Source organism: Loxodonta africana, chromosome 2 (assembly GCF_030014295.1).
Source record: "Loxodonta africana isolate mLoxAfr1 chromosome 2, mLoxAfr1.hap2, whole genome shotgun sequence".
Lineage (NCBI taxonomy): Eukaryota > Metazoa > Chordata > Mammalia > Proboscidea > Elephantidae > Loxodonta > Loxodonta africana.
In genome coordinates this window covers 212,335,500-212,360,319 of record NC_087343.1, presented here as the reverse complement: position 1 = coordinate 212,360,319, position 24,820 = coordinate 212,335,500, and the positions used below count along the sequence as shown (strand labels likewise).

At 52.8% G+C, this 24,820-nt stretch overlaps 1 protein-coding gene across 8 annotated transcripts in view; it reads right to left on the bottom strand.

The window, feature by feature from the left end:
* PEMT (phosphatidylethanolamine N-methyltransferase) overlaps positions 1-24,820 on the bottom strand; it is a 94,101-nt gene that overhangs the window by 58,014 nt on the left and 11,267 nt on the right. For 4 of the 8 annotated variants that reach the window (XM_064279404.1, XM_010600222.3, XM_023539730.2 and 1 more), the window contains exon 2: positions 21,147-21,254. In XM_064279404.1, coding sequence (XP_064135474.1) covers positions 21,147-21,239 — 93 coding nt within the window. In that variant the 5' untranslated portion in view covers positions 21,240-21,254. Of the gene's footprint in view, positions 1-18,250; positions 21,108-21,146; positions 21,255-24,820 lie in introns of those variants that run through there. The other 4 variants (XR_002783958.2, XM_010600224.3, XM_023539728.2 and 1 more) reach the window with 4 other exon arrangements.

Sequence of the window (24,820 nt, the reverse complement as noted above, 5' to 3'; positions counted from 1 at the left end):
AGGGCAGGAGACTGAGATTCTCACCTGTCACCAGCTGTGTGCCCTTGGACAAGTCCTTTCCACCCCAAGATGAAGTGAGGAGGAACTTCCAGGACCACCATCCTCAAGACCTGCATCACAAAAGGCCAGCAGAGGGGTGATGGCCCAGGGCTTTGTCCCCTTCCCTGGGGGAGGCATTTATAGCTTGTGTTTGGGTTTGAACCCTCCTCTCCTTTGGCCCCTCTGGCTCCTCTACTGGGGCTCAGGATCTGTTACAGACAATGTATTCCCGACAGTGCCCAGGTGAACCCATGTAGCCCCCCAGCTGGGGTCAGGTGTGGTCTGCCTCCATGCTGCTCCCGCTCATAGCACAGCCACTTGGACAGCCCCACATTCCCACCAGCTATCGTTCCTCTCAACAAGACCTTCTACCAGCGGAGGCCCAGAGGATGGTCAGTCCTCGTCACAGGGACCAGGTCCTGAGCTGCCCTCAGAGTCACTGCAGACACACAGCATCCGCCTTTCACGGCTGAAGCATCTTCTACTGCCTTCGGATTCTCTTCAAAGTGGGCATAACTCAGCTAGAACACCAGGGAAGGGGGCGAGAGTGTCCCAGTCATCTTTCGAAGCTCAGCCTGCATCAGAGCTGGCCTCCCAGAACCCTGCTGGGCCAAGGAGCTGGCAGGCAGCATGTTTTGCTCATGACCCCAATTTCATGGTTCCTGATGCCTCTATGAGCCAAGCCCCAGGCTGGGCAAACTCAGCTCCTACTCGGGGAAGGGTGAGGTGCGCAGGAGGCCCACGGCCTGGGCTGGGCAAAAGGACGAAAAAACGCCAGGGGAATTCAGAGGCAGGCAGAGGAGGCCCCTCTAGACAACCAGCTCCAGGACCAGGGCCAGGCCTTGCTCAATTTAGCACTGTAAAACCTCAAAATGAGTCATCAACCCTCAGGGCAGCCTGGGAAATTTTGGGGTGGGGATGTGTGGGATTTCCACTGCCCAGATGGGGAGCTGAGTCCTGAGAGGGAAGGGCCTGGCCCAGGGACCCCAGCACATCAGACTCCCAGCCAGGGCCAGAGAACCTGGTCAGAGCCCACACAGGGGACGTCCCTGCTCCTTCCATAGAGGCCCAACAAGCACTCAGAGCCACAGGAATGGAGAAAGTGGTTACATGCCCTTAAATGCAGGAGGTCTTGCAGAGCTGAGGGAAATGGATGCGGGATGCCACAGGGCTGAGGTTCCTGCCCACGGCTCAGTGGGAAAAGCCAGGTTCCGTATCCTCTTGCACTGATGCTGAAAAATTCAGAGCCTTGTCCTCACCATCCCCTCCTCTTCTCCATGGCCTCTCCAGCTCCACCCTCACACAGGGAGGTGATTCAGCACCGACCCCCTAGGAGGAAGGCCTGGGAGATAAGGCCATCTCCAGGAGTCCCAGGGCACAGGGCAGGATGCACCAGCAGGTCATAGCACACTGCACAGCCATCAGTCCACACGGGCTCCTGGGTTCACTTCTAATCCATCTCTAAACCCACAGCTCTCAGGGCAGGGTTCTATAGGGTCAGTGCCCAGGAAACACTCAGCCAAAGTATGAATAAAAGATGCACCCTCACACATAAAAATCAGTTGGGTTTCTATGCTATGAGAAATCTGAAAAGGACATTTAAAAAAAACACCATTTACAATAGCACCTGTTACATATTGAACTGTGTTCCCCAAAAATGTGTGTCGACTTGGCTAGGCCATGATTCCCAGTACTGTGTGAATTCCACCATTTTGTCATCTGATAAGATTTTCCTATGTGTTGTAAATCCTAACTTCTGTGATGTTAATGAGGCAGGATTAGAAGCAGTGATGTTAATGAGGCAGTACTCAATCTACAAGATTAGGTTGTATCTTGAATCAATCTCTTTTGAGATATAAAAGAAAGAAGCTAGCAGAGAAACGGGGGACTTCATGCCACCAAGAATGAAGAACCAAGAGGGAAGTGTGTCTTTTGGTCCCAGGGTCCCTGCACTGAGAAGCTCCTAGACCAGGGGAAGATTGATGACAAGGAACTTCCCCCAGATCAAACAGAGAGAGAAACCATTCCCCTGGAATTGGCGCCCTGAATTCGGACTTCTAGCCTCCTAGGCTGTAAGAGAATAAATTTCTCTTTGTGGTATTTCAGTTAAAGCAGCACTAGATAACCAAGACAGCACCTTAGAGAATAAAATACCTGGGAGTAAATTTATCCAGGGATGTGAAAGATTTATACAACAAAGATTATAAAACACTGCTGAAAGAGATTAAAGAAGACCTAAATAGATGGAAAGACATCCGGTGCTCATGGATTGGAAGACTTATAGTCAGGATGTGAATACTACCCAAAGCAATCTACAGATTCAACGCAATTCCAATCAAAATTCCAACATTTTTTATAGAAATGGGAAAACTAATCCTCAACTTTATATGGAAAGGCAAGAGGCCCCAAATATCCAAAGGAATTTTGAAGAAGAGCAAAGCAGGAGACCTCATACTTCCGGACTTTAAAACATATTACACAGCTACAGTAATCAAAACAACCTGGTACTGGTTTAATGATAGACACACAGAGCAATAGAACAAATCGAAAACCCAGAAATAAATCCATACATATATGGTCAACTGATTTTCAACAAGGGTGCTAAGTTCACTCAATGGGAAATAAACAGCCTCTTCAACAAAATGGTGCTGGCAAAATTGGATTTCAACATGCAGAAAAATGAAACAAGATCCATACCTCACACCATACACAAAAATTTCAAAATGGGTCAAGGGCATAAATGATAAATCTAAAACCATAAAGTTCTTGGAAGAAAATACAGGCACAAAGCTATGGAACCTACTCTTTTTCAGTGATAACTTATCAAACCCAACAATGAATGTACAAGCAGTAGAAGACAAAACAGATAATTGAGACCTCATAAAAATCAAACACTTATGTTCATCAGAAGACTTTTATCAAAAGAATAAATAGACAACCTGAAGACTGGGGAAAAAATCTTCAGGAACAATATGTTTGACAACGGTCCAATAACTAAAATATACATATATATAAAACCTCTACAACTTAAAAAGACAACCCAATAAAAAACTGAGCAAAGGACATAAATGGACATTTTACCAAACAGGATATTCAAATGGCCAAAAAACACATGAAAAGATGCTCAACATCTTTAGCCATCTTTAGCCAATCAAAACCACAATGAGATATACCATTTCACTCCCACAAGGAGCCCTGGTGGCAAAGTGGTTAAGAGCTCAGGCTGCTAACCAAAAGGTCAGGTGTTCGAATCCCCCAACCACTCCTTGGAAACCCTATGGGGCAGTTGTGCTTTGTCCTACAGGGTTGCTATGAGCTGGAGTTGACTCGATGGCAACAGGTTTAGAATGGCTAAGTTTTTTTTTTTAGTGGAAAATAACAGATGTTGACTGTAATGTAGGGAAATTAAAACCCTTATCCATTGCTGGTAGGAACGCAAAATGGTACAGCCATTGCGGAAAACAGTGTGGTGGTTCCTCAAAAACTAAAAATAGAACTACCATATGATCCAGCAACCCCACTGCCAGAAATATACTCAAGGGACTTGAAAGCAGCAACACAAACGGACATATGCACACCAGTGTTCACTACAGCACTAATCACAATAGCTAAAAGCTGGAAACAACCTAAATGCCCTTAAACAAATGAGTGGATAAACAAAATGTGGTACATATACACAATGGAATGCTACACAGCCAGAAAGAGAAATTAAGTCCTGATATATGCTACGACATGAGTGGAGCTTGAAAAAAATATGTTGAGTGAAATGAGTCAATTACAAAAAAACAAATATTGCGTGACCTCACTTATAAAGACCGAAGTTTATTAGTGGTTTTACCAGAAGTGGGAGGAGGGAGGGGGAAAGGTGAAATTTTTGCTTATGGAGCACTGAGTTTCAGTTTACGGTGATGGCACATTCGCGTTGATTACACAGCTAATTAAGGTAATTGATATCAGTAAGTTGTACACTTGCGAAAAGTTGAATTGGCAAGTGCTGTGTAATACGTATTTTTACAAAAAAAGAACAGCTGCAGAGACTGCTTACATACAACCAAACACCTCATGGGATTTGGTGTCTTGGTTTGGAGGTACAGGGTCATGACTTCAGTGAGCATCCCAGCTAATAGGCCTAATAATGGTTTTAGAGCTTCTATTCTACCTCCTAGTTCGTTGTGTAGTACCTGGAGTCTTAAAAGCTTGCAAGTGGCCGTCCAAAGCACAACAATTGGTCTCTAGTCACCTGGAGCAGCAGAGGAAGAGGGAGTCAGGAATAGGAGGAGGAAATGGAATGAGTGCCTGATTGCTTCCAGGAACAACTGCCTCCTTTTCCAGGAGACCTGAAGAACTAGATAGTGTCCAGCTATCATTACTGAATATTTTGATCAAAGGTGCCTGATCAAAGGGGGTGGGAAATGCAAAACAGAATTCCAAATTCTCACAGAATCCAGGCTTTCTGGAGCCTTTGAGGTTAAATGAACCCCCAAAACTGGTACCCTAAGATAATCTTTAAACCTTAAACCAGAAATATCCCTTGAAGTTTTCTTTAAACCAAACAATAGTAAAGAATGTCTGTCTTGAACATCATGCTCTTTTGAAGAACTATCCACATGATATCAAATCGATAGCAGCAACTCGAAAGGTTAGACAGGAAGCTTAGGGGACAGCAAGTTCACGTTAATGCTGTTGTTATTGCTGGGTGCCATCCAGCTGATTCCAACTCATAGCAACTCACGTAACAGAGAAGAGCTGCCCCATAGGGTTTTCTAGGCTGTAATCTTTACAGAAGTAGACCACCAGGTCCTTTTCTGGAGCCACTGGATGGGTTTGAATTGCCAACCTTTCAGTTAGTAGCTAAGTGCTTAACCACTGCACCACCAAGGTTCCTTCATGTTAGATTTGCTGTGTATACTTTCAGCAACAATAGGAAAAAAAAATTCACAAAAAAAAAAAACACACCTGGGCAGGGCCACAGTGGCCAGGTGAGGGGCAACAGGACTGGCACCTGTGAGAAGGTGGCCAGGGCAGAGGTCTGGAAAGCAGTCAGGGGCAGCCACTGGCACCAGGACCCCAAAGACAGGGTGTGGTGCCGTGGTGAGAAACAGGGAGGGAGGCAGGTGGGGTGGTAGGCTGGGGTGGGGGGTTTTACTTCTCATGGGCCTTGGGCTCTCCCTCTCAGCTGTCCAGCCCCATGAATGGCCCCTGCCACCCAACAGGGCCATACTCCCAAGGAGAGGCCCCTTGCCCCCGCTCTGGGCCCAGGGCCCACAGGTCAGAGAAAAAAGTATCTGGCATTGATGCCCAGAGGGCCTGAGCTGCCCTGGGTAAGTCTAACAGGAAAAACAAAGTCCATGGGTGGCTGAAACAGTTAAGCACTCTACTGGCCAAAAAGCTGGTGGCTTGAACCCTGCCAGAGGGACCCAGCCAGACAGGCCTGCTTCTAAAAGGTCACAGTTCTACTCTGCACACATGGAGTCGCCATGAGTCGGAATAGACTAGATAGCAACTAACAGCAACAACAAATACAAGGCATCATGTCCATCAGCAATCCCTGGCTTCCCTACTTCCAAACACATCCCAGGCCTGCTGGTTCCCCTCCTCCCATGCCACGTTGGCGGATGTTACTCCACCCACCTCACAGATACAGGAATTAAGTCACAGAGACCTTGCAGGACTAGCCACAGCAGTAAAGCCCGCAAGAGGCCAGGGTAAGACACCACGTGGTCTGCGCCCCAGAGCAAGGGGCACAGGGAGAGTGGGGAAGATGGGGAGGGCGGGGGAAACAAGGAGGGCAGGAGGGTGGGCTCCTGGGGAAGCCTGCGCGTCAGACACTGGGCCAGGGGCTTTCTGTACAGGTTTCACCTGACGCCCAGTGTCCTGCCTATGAGGTAAATGCCATCATGCCTATTTTACAGAAGAAGAAACTAAAGCTGGTAGTGGTTAAGTGACTTGCTCAAGGAGGGCAGAACCAGAACTGAAACCCAGGGGTCCGTTTTGGGCCAGGACTCAGCCCACAGGGCCAGACACTCGGTCCTGCATGGGGAAGGAGGCTGGCCAGCAGGTGCCCTGATGCAGTGGAGAGGCCAGAGACCACCTGGTGCTGGGCTCCACGACATGCTCTTCAAGCCTCCACAGGACAGGGATCCTGAGATACCAAAATGCAGGTGGGGCTGAGGCGAAAGGTGGGAAGGGAGAGGTGCGCTGGGAGGTGAAAGCACTCTGAATGGGGTGAGCACTGAGCACTGGGATTCCTGGGAAACCCAGGGAGGGGGGTGCCTCAGAGCAGAGCCAGAAAGCAGGCTCGGAAAAGGCCCATCATATAGCCCCACCTCCTCCAGTTTCTGAATGGGCAAACTGAGGCTGAGAGCAGGTTGATGGCCTGCCTGCTCCAGCTGGCAGGGCTGATGCAGGTGTGACTGGGACTAGAACCCGCCCATGGCTCCCCGTTGCATTTCCTGTCCAGCGTGCTCTCCACCAGGCCTTTGTGGGCCCCACCCTGGACCCTGAGTGCTGGGGAGTGAGAGGCGGCCGAAGCCTCTGGCCCTGCAGGTGTAGCAACCCACCATGAGGCCTCTGATGGGCTTGTCAAAGCCCTGCGTCACAGCCAATCACAGCAAGGACCTGGCCTGAGGGTCCCCGAGAGGCCAGCTGGTGTGCTCTTCGAACAGCACCCAGGCACCCTGTAGCTGATCAGCAAGTGTCCAAGAAGCCACCAGGAGGCCTACGAGGGAGGGCTAAGCTGATATGTCTCTAGGGAAAGGCTCTGGGGTCCCTGCTCCTGGGGAAGATACTGGACACGGAAATGTGGAGCAAGGGGAGAAAATGAACCCTGGGCAACTGCTGAGGCGGCAGAGGGGTGGGCCCAGAGCGCCTAACCCCTACCCTCCGCACTGTGGGCCAAGTCCTAGACCCTACCCTTGACACCCAGAATCTAATTTCATCATCAAAGAAAACCCAAGATACTGGTTATCTGAGGAGGAAACGAGGCTCCGTAACTTGCCCAAAGCCACACAGCTAGTGAGCGGCAGAGACTGCACTCAAACCAGGCCTACATGGCCCCACAGCCCAGCTCCTTTAGCCCTGCTATACCAAGTGATTTGGAGAAAGACTGAGAGGAGGAGGAGGACACTCCGCCCACAAGGTGGAGGAGCTGGGCATTATCTCTGTGTGTTAGTGCCGTTTTAACCAACTGGGCCCAGTGACCTTGCCAGACCCCTCAGGGAGAAGGGCCCCATCCCAGTGCATTAGCCAGCCTAGGAGGGTTTCCAACAGGCTGGTGCATGTGGCCACTCTCTCTAACCCATCACAGGCTCCCTGCGGCCCTGTGCAAGCCCTGAAAGCCACCTAGGCAGCCTCATCTCTTCCACTTCTCTTTTGAGTTCTGTGTTGCCCCTGGCCTGAACGACCTGAACAACCGGTGGCCCTTGAGCTCCCCATGCCCCTTACCTCCAACCCTGTACCCTGCTCTCCCTCCCTGCCTCCTTGCTGGCCCCACGTGGCCTCCATGCAGGCCCTGCGCCAGTGTATTGGGAGTGCTCCCATGCTCCCTGAGCACCTATTCTTCCTCTCCGGGAATCACCTTTTCTCCTGGTCTGCTCTCTGTGCCTTGTCACCTGCTGAGTCCCAGGGCCCAGCCTGGCACAAGTCAGGGACACAGAGGCAGTGTACAGTATGACCAGGAGGGTAGTGCCCTCTGCACTCTCTCCCTTGTCTCCTGCTACAACCTTCCTGCTACTTCCCCAGGCCTTGGGGACAAATCCTAGGTCACCAGGCCCAGAGCGTGCCCAGTCACCAAATACGTACTAGAGAGGACGTGTGAGGGCACAGTGCTGGGCGTGAGCAGGACCAGCAACCACCACCACTACCACCACCCATGGTGTGCTTGTTAGGCTCTCCCTGAGTGCCAGCCCTGCATCGTGGGCCATGCTCATTCACTGAGTCTTCACCACAAGCCTGTAGGTGCAGCCTTTGCTGATCCCAGTTTACAAATGGGGAAACTGAGGCATGGAGCTCAGGTTAAGGAGCTTGCCTCAGATCTGCCCTGGGTGCTCAGGCTCCCAAGCTGGGTAGTAACCACCATGCTCCTCTGCCCAATCTGGGAGGCCGAGTCTGGGTCCAAGGCCTAAACACACAGGACATCGAACAACACAGGCCCCCAGAGTGGGCGGGCAGGTGGCTCCATGAACGGCTAAGGGCAAAGTGGGCCTCTTAGAAGTGCTGGGAGGTGAGGGCACTTGTGGAGCTTGCCCCAGGCACCATAATATCCACTCTCTCTTCCAATCTTCACAGCCATCTGTGAGGCCACTACCACCCTGCCTATTCTACATGTGCAGAAAAGGAGGCTCAGAGAAGCCAGAACACTTGCCCAGGTCCCTCAGCTAGCAGGTGTGAGGCGAGACAGGCCTGTGTGCTCCAGCCAAGGATGGCCGAGGTCAGCCAAGGACAGAGGACGGGCCACAGGCTCCACAGAGCTCAAAGGTCGTGTGTACCACCCTCTCCAGCAGAGGCCTCAGTGCCACGGGACCATCCCACGTGACCATGTGCCGCCCAGCAAGCAGCAAGTGTCACATGCAGTCACAATATTGACACTGGCGGGCACAACCCGCCAGAAGGCTGGGCTGTCAGTGGAGGGCTGGCAAGCTCCAGGCGAGAGAAGGGCCCCAGAGCTGGGTTGGACAGGTGTCCAGAGCCTCTTCCCACCAGCAGGGTCGGGTGGTTCCACCCCACCTGGGCCAGGCCATGCTGACATTTAGGGCTGTTTCCATTCTTGCCCAACACAACACACCTGTGCCCCAGGTAGATGGAGCAGTTGTTGTGGGAGGGGGAGATAATGCACAGAAGCGGGAGCCCCAGCTGCCAGGCCCAGATCTGCACTCACCACTGGGTGGCCCAAGCAAGTCCAGCAACCTCTATGTCCTTAGCTGCTGCTTCTGTGAAATCTGGGGGTAGGACCAGGCAGCCTCATGGTGACTTTCAAATCAAATGCCTTCCATTCAGCATGCACAGTGTGCCAGACCTGTGCCAGCTACGGGGAGACTGGAAACATAGCAGCGATGATAATGATTATTATTATTCCATTTATTATCATCATCGTCGTCATTGTCACAGCCACATCACCTATGGAGCACTCCTGCGCTCAGGGATTCATGTTCTTGGCCATGAGCTGTCTACCCCTTCACAACAGGTCACCACCCTTCAGTCCCACCTTCAGAGGGAGCAGGAGAGATACACTTGAGCACAAACAATGCTGACAGAGTCAGCCACCTGGCTCCAACCCCATGCCATGGCCCATGCCAGGAGCCTCTCTGACCAGTCACCTCACTGCAGCCACATCCGGGGCTCTCAGGACAAGGAGCAGACTCTCAGGAACAGAAGACAGGAATCTGCATACAACCGCTGAGTCACCCACTTGCCCTCAGAAGCACCAGTGTACTTTCAATTCCAAAGGAAGACGGCCTTACGCAGGAGCTAGTGTCTGACATCTGCCCATCACAACAAGGTCAGCTGGCTGAGGCTCAAAGGGACCTTCTGTCCTGAGCGAGGCTGAAGACACTGAGATATTCCCCAGGTCACCTCCACCTCCTCCCCTCCGTCCCTGCCAAGGGAAGGAAGGGTGGAGCAGGTGGGCTCCACCAGGGAAGAGAATACACCCTTGCCCCAGCCAACGGCCTTCTCTAATGACCACACGTGGGACCTTCGGGCAGCATGGGTGGTGCCACTAGGGACATGGGTGGTCTCGGTGGGTCGGGGGGACCCTGCTTTTTCCCAAGCAACATTTCCTTGAAGGACTCCCCAGGAACCTGCTGGGGGACCTCCTGGAGACTGAGCTTCACTCACCCCAGCCTTGCAGGGAACAAGGAGGGGAACAACCCTGTGGGCTTGAGGGGAGGGACTCAGCACAGTAAGGGGCCACAGTACTGGGCCCTTCCCTGGCCACTGCAGCTGGGACCAGTACTGATGCTCACAGAGGTCACAGGTTCCCCCTGCCAGGGAGGGGAGCGCTCCTCCTGCCCACCCACCCCTGATTTAAACACCTGGCAGATTTCTGAGCATTCCCTGTTCTTCACCACAGCCACTGCGGGGAAGTCCCACAGGTCTGGGGAAAAAACGCAGGGCACCCCTCTGGAAGGGCCTGGGCTTGGGAGAGAGGGTGGGCCAAAGGCTGTTATAAATTCTTGAACAAACACAGGTAACAGGAAGAGTAACAGCAACCCTGAGGTACCTGCCCACCAATGCCCTCCCATGGTTGGTTAACACTAGATTTTATCTAACCCTGTGACACTGGTGGTCAGGAAGACACAGCACATTTCAAAGAACTACCCCTCCCACTCGGCTTAGATAAGACTCGGGACGCCCCCTGAGGTAGGACAAGGCCAGACACAGACCCTCCATGTTCCCATTCTTTGCCTCATAAATGAGTAACTAACTGAACTGCTGTCCCCACTGATCAATCAGAACAAAATGCTTGTTAACCAAACTGTGGTTAAGCTTCTCTCCTCCCCCCAGGTCCCCGGAACTCTGACCCACCCTCAGCCTGAGTTCCTTAAGGGTCCCTCCCGAAGCAGAGGCTGCCCTTGGCATGAAACGCTGGGGTCTACTATCCAATGTGCTATCCAACCCACTCAGCCCACTTCCCCACACCTGGGATTCTCCTAGCCCTATCCACTCCCAGTCTGTACAACAGAAAAATGCCTTCTCCCTAACTCTTGCAGGTCTTATGGTCGGGGTGTTCTCCCTATTGTAGGAGTCCCCTACCCCCTACTACAATCGTCCCTGCCCCCATCCTTTTTCTTTCTGAATACATCTTCTCCCCATCAAAGTCTGGACTTGTTTTTGACACCACCCACTCTTCTTTGAGGGCAGATGCGAGGATGACCTCACAGAGGCCCCATCCTGGGCCAGGAGCTGGTCCTAGGCTCCCACACTGCATTCCTTGCCTAAGCCTCGCAGCGACTCTCTCTGAAGGAACCCTCACTTTGGAGAACAAATGAGCTGGGAGAATTTGAGGCCTTCTCTGGGCCCCAGCGTCAGGGACAAGCTATGCAGAACCAGCCCTAGCTCCATCCAGCCCAGGTTAGAGGCTGATGCCTAAGCGGGGCAGGCCATGACACCGCTCCCCGCAGGCCCTCTGCCTGGGACCACAGGCCTGGGGGCCCACCGGGTGCAAGGCACCCCCACCAGCCTTTCAAGAGCATGCCAGCTCCAGAAAGAAGGAAGTTTCCAGCATCCACTCTGCACAAGGCTTGAGAGGCCGTCCGGAGGAGGTCTCAGACTACAGCAGGTTCCATAACCCCAGACATCCACCCAAAGCCCTTTGCCAGGGCTCCTTTAAGCCTGGACGTCACACACGCACACACAGCCAGACAGACAGACAGACAGACACACACACACACAGAGGCAGACACACAGACATACACACACACACACACACGAGCCTGGAGGAATCCTTTGGATTGAAGTCATTTTGAGAGCAATTCTGACCTGGTTCAGACCGGCAGCTCAAGACCAGATAGGCCACCCGGGGACAGAGGATGTGGGAGCTCACGAGACTGGAAGATGTGCTATTTAACATGGGTGTTTGAGTCGTCAGGTCCCAGAGGAATGGATGTGGGCACTGCCCCATGGCTGGTGTGGCTTCTTAGTGGGCAAGGTCCCTCCGGGGTAGAGGGGAGAGGGGCCCTACCACGGCTCTTCACACCCAGTGGCCTGGCCTTCACCACATTGGGGCCTGGACCCTCTGCTCCCCGCAGGACAAACCTGTAATGCTCTGTGAGCTCCAGGTGTGAAAGCAACAGGCTCTCAGGGCATGTGATGGTCAGCGCTGGACATGCTCCCATTATTCTGCAGGCTGGGTCACGCTGCAATTCTTGTCCTTGGCTGCACCTGAGGATGCCTGGGACCTTTTATATACCCTGATGACCAGGGCCCACACAGGCCATCAGAATCACTTGGAGGTGGGGCCCAGACAGCAGAAGTTTTTAAAGCTCCTCAGGGGCCTCCAACAGGTGGCCTGGCTTCATCTGGGAAATAGCTATTTGAATACCTTGGCCCAGAAACTGTCCTTGTCCATCTTGCTCCCCACAGCCTCAGGAAAAGAGGACATTGGTCCAAAAGAGCCAGCTGGACCAAACTAAATCACTCCACCGGTACTGCGCCTGCTGTGCGTGGGTAATGGCTGTGCTGTCAGTAGTTCAGTCTAGGACTGTCTGAAGGACCAGCTCTCGTGGGTGGTCTGGACTCCTCCCTCTGTGCACACAGGAGCTGCCTCCCAGCCGACCACCACAAACAGACCAACCCTGGAAAATAGGCTCCCCACTGAGGGGTCAGAGTGTGGGGTGGGGCAAGCAGCAAAGGTCTGTTAGCAGGCAGAGTGGCCCACTGTGGTTGCCTCTGGGTCACCTGTGGGCCTGTACACCTGGCAGGGGCTGGCACAGCACTGGGATGAACCAAAAAGGGCACCCGATTTTGAAAACTCCCGTTGGGGAATTTCACAGGCTCCAGGTCCCAGTCAGGGCTCTGACCTCCAGGCATTCTTCTAATTCCCACCTTCCATCAGGTTCCCTGGGTCTCCATCTCTCTCCACCTGGACCCCTGGAGTAGACTGTTCAGCTCTGACCTCATCCTCCCACCAAGACCAGGCCCATGTGCACTGTGCATGCCTCAGCCTGCAGACAGGCTCCCCAGGCCTGGGCTAGCGCCCCCTCTTAAATAAACCCCTGAAATTGTCATCTCAAGGTCCAGCAGTGACAGAAGCAAAGTGCCCTTTCCCGTCTCCACACCTGGCTACACTCCACCTTGGGCAGGGCAGCACTTGGCCATCTCCCACCTTAACCTTCCTGACTCTCACTGTGACACAGCTGGTAGAGGAAGCAAGGGGTGAGGACCAGGGACCATGGCAGCAGAACAGGGCTGCCTCCTGGGCAACCAATAAAATTGAACTCTGGAGCCAAGCAGGGGCATCTGGTGATCCTGGAGAACTGACCGCCACCACAGCCGGCCCTGGGCCCATCATCACTCCTGGAGATAGGGAGGGGTCACCAGCTACAAGACACATCCCTAAGCCATGGAAATTTCCTGGGCACCAGTTTCTGGACTAAATGAAAAGCACTTGAGCTGAAGCTCAGAGAAGTAGCTGGGAAGGCAAAGGCGCTGGGGGCTTCCACAGATGCAAGAACTCTTCTGGAAGCTTCCACTGATGCCAGGCCTCCTCTGGAAGCACTTGTAGCCAGCAGCTCCCACAGCTGCTGCTCCTTGGTGCCAGTAAGGACGCTGGGGCCTCCTGATTCCCAAACCCTCCATTCTTTCCTCCCTGACAGCCTTGCAGCCTCACTGTAAAAAAAAAAAAAGAAAGCAGGGCAGAGGCTACGCTTCCAGACCCAAGATGAAGCAACCAGCCCAAGGCGGGGACGGGACTGGCTGACTGGAGCCCTGAGCTCTCGGGAGCAAGGCCTCAGTTGGTTTCATGTGCCAGCTGGCTCTGCTCAAAGGCCTTCCCTGTGCCGCAGGCTCTATCAGTCAGCCCAGCTCAACATTCCTGCAAACACCAGACGCACACTGGTCAGGAAGCTGCTCTCTGGCCCCCAAACCCAGGCTGGAAGCCCACTGGGTACCCGGCCATGCCCAGAGAGCCAAGTTTCTATGCCAGGGAGAGTGAGGGGCTCAGAGAGACTGGCTCACAACCCAGTGCCCATGTCTGCCTGAGCGACACCCCTACCCGCCTCCAACGGACGCCAGGACCACAAGCCATGATTGACGGTCTTCCTCCATGGGACCTGGGCCTGCCCATCCACCTCCCCCACACTTCTCCCCATCTTTGGTCTTCTCCACTCCTCCTCACCCCCCACTCCCACTTTCTCTGAGAAGCCCACCTGGGCCCATCTGTTCTGCCTGCCCTGGCTGGCCCTCTGCGGCACAAACCCTATGTAGCCTTCAAGCCTGCTTAAGGGCCCCTTCCCCAGGAGTCTTACGACCCCTCCCCTCATCTACTATCCGCATATAGACCCTTTAAAAAACAAACAAAAAAAAGCAAATCCACTGCCATCGAGTCGATTCCCACTCATAGTGACCCTACAGGACAGAGTAGAACTGCCCTCGTAGAGTTTCCAAGGAGCGCCTGGTGGATTCGAACTGCCAACCTCTTGGTTAGCCGCTGTAGTACTTAACCACTACACCACCAGGGTTTCCTATAGACCCTTTAGGGATGCCTTGTTAGTCCTTGAACCCTGATTGTTCAGTTTCACCTCTCACACAGAGAGCCAGAGGCAGAAGAGGCAGGGCCCTGTCCCCCAGTGTCTGGCTGACCACCTCACTCAACATGCTTCCACAGGCACCATGGGGTCCATGGGGTCCCCAGGAATGCACCAGCAGATGAACACTAAAGGTCTCATGCAGGCAACTGAGCAGGGCAGGGCCCACCCCTCTCCTTCCGGATGTGGTCTCCTTGCCTTGCCCACAGCGCCACCTGCTGTCCTGCAGCCAGGGCTCCCTCCAGGCTGTAGCCCTGGCACCAGTCCAGCCACTGTGCCCTGCAGTGAGCAGCCTCCCACCCTCCCACCGCACCAGAGGGCTGGCCAGCCCTGCAGTGAGCGGCCTCCCCTCCTTGGAGTGAACACTGGCTCTTCCCAGATGAACCTCAGCTGTGTCTTCCCACAGACTAGGGTGGGCAGCCCTCCTGGTGTGCCAGGGGCTGAGGGGCTAAAACCAGGGATGTCCAGGGCAAACCAGGCAGTCAGTTATCCTAACACAGGGACGGACTGCAGGGCTCTGGTGCGGGTTTGTTTTGGCTGGGAGAGCTAGGATGTCTGTTGGCAACTGCCTCATCAAACACACTTACCCGCCTAAGCCCGGGGACACTGGAGGAGGGGGCTTCACAGGGCAGGCCTGCCACCCTGACCTCTGCAGGATGGTGGAGCAGCTTAAGGCAGAAGAAACAGCCCAAGCAAGGACACAAGAGTAAGGGCAAGGGAAGCCAGAGCTAAAGGAAGCCAGGGTGGCTAGAGGCCACGGGAGAGAAGGCATGGCTTCACTGATGGCAGAGCAGACGCAGGTCCTGGCCCCTTTACACTTGTGTCCTTGCAGAACGATTAGAGCACTGCCTCTCCTTGAAGCATCCACTGTGGGGGGTTAACATGATGGCCACTCTCTCCAAACCCACCCAGTTCAACCACAGTGTCCAAAGGAGCTAGGGTGTCTCAATCAGCCTCCACCTTATCATAAGCAATTTATCTTTAAGAGTTAAGATCCCAGATGTGTGAATCATCTACTGTTGTAAACAATGACAGACAGTGCAAGGCCATTATTACAATAACCTCGAGCTGGCCCGGGGTCAGAACACCGGATGGCGTCCCCAGGGAGCTGGGCATTGCGCAGGGCTGCCCTATCTTATCTCTGCTGTGTTTTCTTCTTTTCATCAAGTCAAGGCCTGCATATGCAAGGGTCACAACATAGACCCCTGGAGTTCATGTCAGAAGAGTGATGAACTGCGCATTATGTTTCATCCAAGCAATGACGGCTGCAGTAAATATTTACTGAGCCTGTGTTCTATGTGGACATAGCACTGGGCACTGAGCTCACAGAAGCAAGGAAGCAGACCCTCTCTCTGCCCTCCGTAACACGGAGGATGAGCAGGTGTCAGGTGTGGAGAGGCGGTCCCAAGGGCTCACGGGAGGCATGAAGTAGGCTGCTGTGTTCAGACCAGCAGTCAGCTGGTTTCAACCCCCACAGCACGGCCGTGTAGGAGACAATTTAGACCATTATGACGGTGGGGATTCTACTGACACCTAGTGGGTAGAGGCCAAGGATGCTGCTGAACGTCCTGCAGACCCCACAACAGAAAATGATCTGGCCCAAAAGCCAACAGTGCTGGGCTGAGAAGCCAGGCCCAGAGCACATGGCTGGGCACAGGGGGTTGTGAGAGGCAGGGAAGATACCCTGGAAGGGGTGAGCCCTGACCAGGCCTGAGAGAAGGTGGCTGAGGGCACAGGTAAGTCCTGAGGAAGGGAAGGGACCTTAGGGTGACTGAGGCACAAAGTGGGGTGAATGTAGGTGAGAGAGGGTGCCAGTCAGCCTTACAAACCAGGCTGAGGAGTTTGCACTCTATCCCAGAAGCAACTGTGGGAAGGGCATGTAGAGCCCGATTCTGCCTGTGGCAGGGCCCTGGGCTGCTTGGCCTGGGAGATGGGGGTGGTGGAGGGAGACAGGGGCTCAGCAGTAACTAGTGCCTTAGGAGGGAGGGATGCAAGTGGCAAGGAAGGCCCTGGACAGCTGGGATGGGCACCTGGAGGAGGTGACAGGGAAGGTGGAGTATGTCAGGAGGCTCTGGGAGAGTTCTCTTCTGGATATGGGGTATAATGTAGGGCCTGGAGATGCGTCTGGACCCAAGGTTGAGCCACTGAGGAGGGTCCTGGGCCAGGGACTGAGACAAGGGGACAAGGAGAGGCCTGTAATCAGTGTCTCTACAGCACTTTGGCTCCTTCCTCCTGAGCCCTGGCCACAACTGAATGGGACATTGACTGGGCCCTAGGTTAAGTAGAGGACATGTGCTCACTCAACACCTGGCACACAGGGCTTCCAGCAACATGGGAGGAAAAAGAGTCACAAGGTGCCGCAGAAAGAGATCAAAAAACTTAGTGTGGAAGCTTCAAGAAAGAGCAGGGGTCCAAACCCACAGCCATCAAGTCGCTTCCGACTCATAGCAACCATGTAGGACAGACTAGAACTGCCCCATAGGGTTTCCAAGGCTGTAAATCTTTATGGAAGCAGACTAACACATCTTTCTCACTTGGAGCAGCTGGTGGGTTTGAATCACTGACCCTTCAGTTAGCAGTGAGTGCTTAACCACTGCACCACCAGCACTCCTTGGGCAGGGGTCAGCACTGTTAAGTTTTACCCAAAGATCCTCCAATGAGACAAGGGCGGAAGAGTGCCGTTGGCTGGGGGGACACAAGGGAGGAACAGGGTGTGGAGCCCAGTGCTGTGAGACACTCACCTGACTTCCAGTCCAGGTTCAGCTCCTGGCTGGCCGTTTCCTATGGCACTGGAAGTCACCACAGCCCAACCTCTCCCCTGAACCCAACTCCTATGCGTCCTCCACGCTTCACTTGGGTGTCTCACGGGCATCTTAAATCTAATGCAGACAAAACTGGACTTTTCCTCCTTCAGCTGTCCCACCTCCTGCCATCACTCAGGCCCCAAGCCACTGAGCTGTCCTTGACCCCTCTCTTACACTCACCGTCAAATCACTGTAAGTCCCGTCAACCCTGCCTTCTCTCAGAACACACCAGAATTGGACCACTTCCCCCACCCCCACTGACGTCCTCCTGGTCCCAGGCACCAGCCACAGGGAGTGATTGCTGCTGACAGCCCCCACTTCTGCCCTTGCCCCTACCATTCAGTCTCCTCAAGGTACCCCACATGAACCTCGAACACCTGAGTCAGACTGAGTCGCTCTCAGCTCAAAGCACCACCACCCACGCCCTACCCCCTCCACCAGGCCTCCAACATCGTACAAGACCCTGTACCATCACCCCAGCCCCTCTGGCCTTCTCCTTTCTCCTTCCTCCTCACTGCCGCTGACTCCAGCTAAGTCCTTGAAATCACCAAGCACACTCCAGTCTCAGGACTTCTGCACTTGCATCTTCCCTGATGGCCAAGGGCTCCTTCAATATGCCCCCCCACCCCCAGTTTTGGATCAAAGGTGGCTCTGCCAGAGAGGCCTTCCCTGGCCACCCCACAGACTCTCAAAACCTGCCTTGCTTAGCACTTTGGACTGCACTCTGTGAGGCTGGGCCGTTATCCCCACACCTGGAACACTGCCTGCACACAGTAGGCCATCAAAAAATACATGAAAAGCAAATGAATGAACAAAGCTCTTTAAGCCTCGTTTCCAGGGGGGCCAAAGACAGCATTTGCCTCAGAGGGCTGGAACGATGCACAAACGCACCTACCTAGCCTAGGCACATCAGTGCCCCAATATCTGTTGTTATTAGTTGCCATCAAGTCGATTCTGACTCATGGGGACCCCATGTGTCACAGTGGAACTGTTCATAGGGTTTTCAAGGCCTTTCAGAAGCAGATCACCAGGCCTGTCTTCCCAGGCACCTCTGGGTGTGTTCCAACCCCCAACTTTTTCGCTAGCAGTCAAGCGCTTAAGCGTTTGCAACACCCAGGCTCCTACTCCAGTATCGGCTATGATTAAAGTTTGATAAATACTCACCAAGTGGTAGAGGCTTTCACAAGCGGCCTCTTTCAGCCCCATGGTGACCCCAGAAGGAGGGTTTCTCATCATGTAGTGGCTCAGAGGCACAGTGGGCATCAACACCCCAGAGCTGGAAGGGGCAGAGCAGGGGGCAGACCCTAAACCAGTTTTTCCTGCTGTTCCTCTGCTCCCCACCCCCAGCAGCAGCCCACTAAACCACAACATGTTTCCGTCCATTTTCTCACTCTGAAACAACACTGAAGAGCTCTCTCTCCTACTAATGACCACAAACTGTTTCAGTGAATAATTTTGACAAAAATGAGGCAAATCAAAACTTATGACCAAAAATAACTGACAGCAAACACACAGCCCCAGAGCTGCCTGTCCCCGGACCCTTACTGAGACTTGGTCACACAGCTGTTCTGGAAATCTCTGTGGGCCAAAGAATAGCTTTAAGAGAACTATGTAAAACACATGGTTGGAAAGGGCAACTAGAAAATAACCAGAGGGGACTTAGGCATACATGTGTCCCCAGGACCCACTGTGGCTTTGGCAAGCCAAGCCCCTGTGCTGCCAAGAGGTGAGGCCAGTGTGCAGGGCCAGCCACCAGGTCCACAGCCACTACAGGCTGAGGAGAGGGTGTGCTGGGGGCCCTGACGCTTCCTGCAAGCAGAGCCTCTGGGGCCGGGACTCTGGAGGGGAAGGGTACCACACACTCCCACGCGGCTCTGTTAGGACTGTGATTTCTTCTAGCAGGGATCAACAGCTGTACGTTTTTTTAACACTCTATTCATTTCCTGCTGCTGCTGTAACAAGTGACCACAAACTTTTGGCTTAAAACAACAGAAATTTATTCTCTCACAGTTCTGGAGGCCAGAAGTCTGAAATCACTGTCACTAGGCCAAAATCAAGGTGTTGGCAAGGCCATTCTCCCTCCAGAGGCTCTAGGGGAGAATCCTTGCTTGCCTCTTCTGTCATTCCTTAACTTGTGGCCACATCACTCCACTCTCTGCCTCCATCTTCACATTACCTCTTTGCATGTGTGTGTGTGTGTGTGTGTATATGTGTGTAGTCGTGTGTGTGTGTGTGTGTGTTTAAGTAAACTCCCTCCACCTCCCTCCTGTAATTGGGTTTAGGGCCCACCCAGATAATCTAGGACAATCTCCCTATCTCAAGATCCTTACTAAACCATATCTGCAAAGGCTCTTTTTTGCCATATAAGGTCACATTCATAAGTCCCAGCAGTTAGGCCATGGGTATCTTTTGGGGCCATTTACCACACATCTGCATCACCTCTGGGAAGCTAGAAATGTGGGAGAAGGTGGAACAGGAAGAAAGCACACAGGGACCTGGGGGGAATACAAGTAGAGCCAGGGGACGGCAGGTCGGTGTACAGGAGGGAGGCCGGCCCTGGGCCTCAGTGGGTGCACCAGAGCTCGATTAGGGAGGCCTGTGTAAGGGGAAAGAAGCCCTGGTGGTGTAGTCGTTAAGCGCTCAGCTGCCAACCAAAAGGTCAGCAGTTCGAACCCACCAGCCACTCCGTGGGAGAACGATGTGGCAGCTTGTTTCTGTAAAGATTACAGCCTCGGAAACCCTATAGGGCGGTTCAGCTCTGTCCTGTAGTGCCGCTATGAGTCCGAATTGGCTCGATGCCAGCTGGCTTGGTTTCTTTTTTGGGTGTGAGAGGAGGGGAGGGCCAGCTCGGCAAACAGAGCACGTGGGAGGAGGGCAGGTCTCCAGAAAGCCTAGGATTCTTGGGGCAGTGAGGAGCGGCCAAGAGGCTGAAAAGCAGCATGTGAAGAGCTCAATCCCAAACAGCTCAAGCCAAGCCTCCTGGCCTCAGTTCCACGCCCACATGGACAGAGAGCCCCCAGCCATCTCTCAGGGCTCCGCTCAGCTCAGCCAGGCTCAGCCTGTCCCCTCCCACCCACTCCCTTGCAGGCCAGCAATGCCCTGTTCTCTTGCCCCTTTGTATGGCAAAGTGGCCACGCAGCGGGTCCAACATGTTCAGGACAGGAGGGACGGCTCATGGAACATAGCCTCTGTGAGGGAAGCAGCCCTGCCCACCCTGACCACCCACTACCCATGTCTACCTCACTCATAAACCCAATAAAAAAACACATCCTGTTCTGTCCCCTGGGACATGGGTCCCCTTAAATGAAAACAGGCAGGAACAGTATGTTGCTTGCGCTACTCTCTCTCTGCCTTCTCTTCAGATTCCCCTCAAGGCTGATCACAGGGCGTTTGCAAGCTCTGTACTAGCAGACCCAAGTGTAGCTCAGTTACAGGCCCCAGGGCTCACCCCCAGCTCCAGGGTAGCCGGAAGCAGACCAGAGGCCCCAAGAGCGGCACCCCACAATCTGGGAAGAAGGGGTACTCTCATACCTTCCTCAAGCCCCACCAAGCCTGGGTTCTGGGGGGTAGGCTCACCCAAGTGGTCAGCCCTAAGCCATTCGTGCACCCTCTCCCTTATAAATGGCTGCCCAGTTTCTTGTGTTTTGAATTCATATCGGCTTGTTCTGCTACAGCATGTCTCAGTCTGTGGGTGGGCAGACTCTTTTTGTTAGAAGCCTTATTTAGGGAAAATAAAAATGCTGATGGAGGCCATGGGAGGGGGAGGCATTTGCAAGAAAATGGCTTCATTGTGCAACATGGCAAAGAGGGAAGAAAACCCCACAACTTAGATAAGACTATGGGTATAGCCACTGTGGACATATTTGAGGTGGCATGTCCCAGAGGCCAGGTGGGCCGAATGCTGGCTGCAAGCCACCCGTGACTTCTGAGGCCATTTGAGCACTAGCCTAAGCAAAACAGAGGACTAGGTCAGCCACTCGATGAGAGGCTGTGCCGGAATCTCCAAGGCTAAGGGCCTCCGAGCGTCGGACCGGGACAGCGCCAGCAGCAGGGCACTTACCACATTCCAGAACAGTGGGTTGAAGGTGATGGTGAGGACAGCAGCCACAAAGCTGGGATCCAAGGGGTTCACGTAGCCCAGCAGCCGGGTCATAATGCAGAGGTCTGCCTGCAGGAACAGAGCCGACGTCAGTGGGAAGCCTGCCCAGTGCCCTGCAGCCAGGATCTGGAGCTCCCGAGGGCGGCAAGCCCTCAAACTCAGAAACAAAGTTACCCTCTGGGAACAAGTGGAGGTTTGGGACACCCAAGTCCAGCAAAGATACTACAGTGTAGTCTCATAAAACTGAAGATAAGAAGCTGCAACTCAGTCAACTGTGTCGCGCTCCGTCGCAGGACGCAGAGGAACAGGGGGCACAGACGCTAGACAAGGAAAGCACGTTAGCAACCTGAGAGCGAAGCGTCACCACACCTGGGGGCCAATGCATGGGTCACCGCACGGCACCAAGGGGACCCACGGGGGTGGAGGTTTGCAGAGGTGCCAGAGAACACTCAGTGGCTGAGATGTGTGTGAAGAGCCTCACTAGCAATCAGGTGAAAACAGAACAACAGTAACGCACCTTTTCTCACCAATCACCTCATCCCAAACGTAAACAACGGACAACGCTGAGTGCTGATGAGGGCAGGCAGTGGCCAGTGAAATTGCTCATGGGTGCATCCTACACCCGGCAATTTCACTCCCACGCATCTGCCCTTCCGGACCTCCACACATGTGCAGAGAGCACTTACAAACATGTTCCATCAACACCACTTGCAACGGAAAAGATCAGAAGTAGTCAGAAACGAGCAAGGCGTCCATTGAAAGAAAAATGAAAGATAAAACATGACCTACTCCCAAGGTAGTTAAACCACGGACGTTAAAATAAATGAACTGGATCCACAGGCATCAATGTTTAAAGTTCTCAAACACAGAATGTCAAACGAAAAAAGCAAGTTGCAAAGTTCACGGAGAATACATATACATTTTTAGAGAACAACACAACCCAATATAATGCGAAACATTCTTTCTGTGTGTGTGAAAAAGACTAGCATTGAGATACACCAAGGTCAGGACGCCTGTTGCCCCAAGACCAGGGCTGCTCACTCTCAGCATGGTCGGGCCTGTCTGTTGTCCTGTGCGCTGCAGGGTGTTCAGCAGTAACACCTCCCCAGTTGTACAACCAACACTGACTCCAGACATTGCCAAATGTCCTCTGGGGGGCAAAATCACCCCCACTGAGAGCCACTGCTCTAGAGACCAGAGGTAAGAATGACTGGAAACACTCAAGGTTGGTTTCTTTCATGAAAAAAGACAGGTTGACAGGACACTCTGCGTGGCAAGTCCTTTACTGAGAGCATGCATGCATTATCTGTGGAGCCCTAGTAATGCAGTGGCTTAGAGCTCAGCTGCTAACCAAAAGGTCAACAGTTCGAATCCACCAGCCGCTCCTTGGAAACCCTATGGGGCAGTTCTATTCTGTCCTACACGGTCGCCATGAGCCGAAATCGACTCGATGGCAATGGGTTTTGCATTCTCTCTGTACTTTATTTTTCATTTTAACCAGGACTTTAGAGGCCCAGATCACTGAGCAGGTGGTGTCTCCCCACATACAATTCAAAATAAAAGCACTAAATCATGTGATAAGCCCAAGTCCACTGGGGTTCTGATCTTTCTCATAGTGCCTGCTTTGTGGTATGTTGTGTTTCATTTGGGAATAAAATAAATTCTTTCAAAAAATGCTCTGTCTCTCGTTTGGGGGTGGTCAGGTCACCGAGCCCCCCAGGTGCAGCACCTGGGGATGACGCTAAGGGCCATGGCCATACCTGGATGCACCCTTCCTCCCTGCACAAGCAGCAGCAGCCTTCACTTCCATTCTTAGTTCACCAAGCAGCCTTTGCCTAGAGTAACTCAGCCTGCCCAGTCCCTTGGGGCCATCCAGGCAGCACTGCTGGGTGCACAGAATATTCTGGAAATTCTTTCACATGGCCTGGCACATCACTCCTCCTGGTCAGGTCTTGTATTTCTCAAGGACAAGACCTGCACCTGTCAAGGGGCACGAGGGCAGAGCTCAGCAGATGGTAAACTCCTAGAATACAGACCTAATGTTATGGGTTGAATAGTGTTCCCCAAAAATACATACTGAAATCCTGGCCCCTATACCTGTAAATATGGAGCCCTGGTGACGCAGTGATTAAGAGTTTGGCTGCTAACCAAAAAGTCGGCAGTCTGAATCCACTAGCCACTCCTTGGAAACTCTATGATACGGTTCTACTCTGTCCCATAGCATCGCTGTCATAGATTGAATTGGTCCCCCCCAAAATCCTACTCTATGATGTTAACAAAATGGGATTAGTAGCAGTTATGTAGACTCAACCTACAAAATTAATCTACAATTTAAGCCCATCTCTTTTGAGATCCAAAAGAGAAAAGCAAGCAAAGAGATGGCAGTGGGGGAGGCACTCATATCACCAAGAAAGCAGCGCCGGGAGCAGAGTGTGTCCTTTGGACCCAGGGTTCCTATGCGGAGAAGCTACTAGACCAGAGGAAGAATGATGACAAGGACCTTCCCCAGAACCGACAGAGAGAGAAAGCCTGCCTCTGGAGCTGGTGCCCTGAATTCAGACTTCTAACCAGCCAAACTGAGAGAATAAATTTCTCTTTGTTAAAGCCATCCACTTGTGGTATGTCTGTCATGGCACCACTAGACAACTAAGACAGTCGCTATGAGTCAGAATCAACTTGTCAACCACAGGTTAGGTTTTTGGTATACCTGTAAATATGATCCTATTTAAAAATAGCATTTTCTTTGTTATGTTAATTAGGTCATATCCAAGCAGGGTAGGCTCTAAATCTAATCAGTTCTGAATTATCGAAAGACCAGAATGGACACAGAACAGACGCCATGACAAGCCCACAAAGGAATAGAAAAGGAAAGACTTCCCCCTAGAGCCACACCCTAAATTTAGGCTTCTGGTCTCCTGAACTATGAGAAAATAAATTTCTGTTCTTTAAAGCCACCCACTTGTGGTGTTTTGTTACGGCAGCACTAGGAAGCTAAAACGTCTGCCTACTAAATGAATGAATGAGCAAATAAACCAGCAAGAGAACTAAAAGTAGCTTATCAAGTGAACGTGCGGAGGAACAACTGAGAGAAAAAGATGACCAAGTGAGCACTGAGAGCCCTAACGACAAATGGAAAAAGGAATACCCACTGGGGGAATGGCAGAGAGAACGGATGCAGGTGCAGGCCCTGTCCAGGTTCACTGCAGCCTCCGTGTGCCACCAGGGCCCTGCAAACTACACTTTGTCTTCCAGTTCCACCTCCAGCTTTCCTGAGAGTGTACCCCTAAAAGCCTTTGGCAGCACCAGAGCTGTAAAGCATGGTGGCCCTTGGGGGGCCGAACACCTTCTGCCACCAAGTTGTCCTCTCAGATCAGTACACCCTTCCTTTAACAAATCCTTGGGCTGTGATCAGGAGCCTCAGGTCTCCCTGGAGATCACACCATGCAGAGAGCTGAAGTCAGTTAAAAAAAAAAAAAAATTTTTTTTTTTTAACTGGGGACACACCTCAAAAATAGGGTGCCCTGCCCCGCAGAGGAATATCAGTACCTCCCAGTCATCCAGGCTCCCCAGGATGGGGGTCCAGCCACATAGCCCCAAAGCTTCCAGAATCTGGGCCTGACCAGAGGACCAGCTTT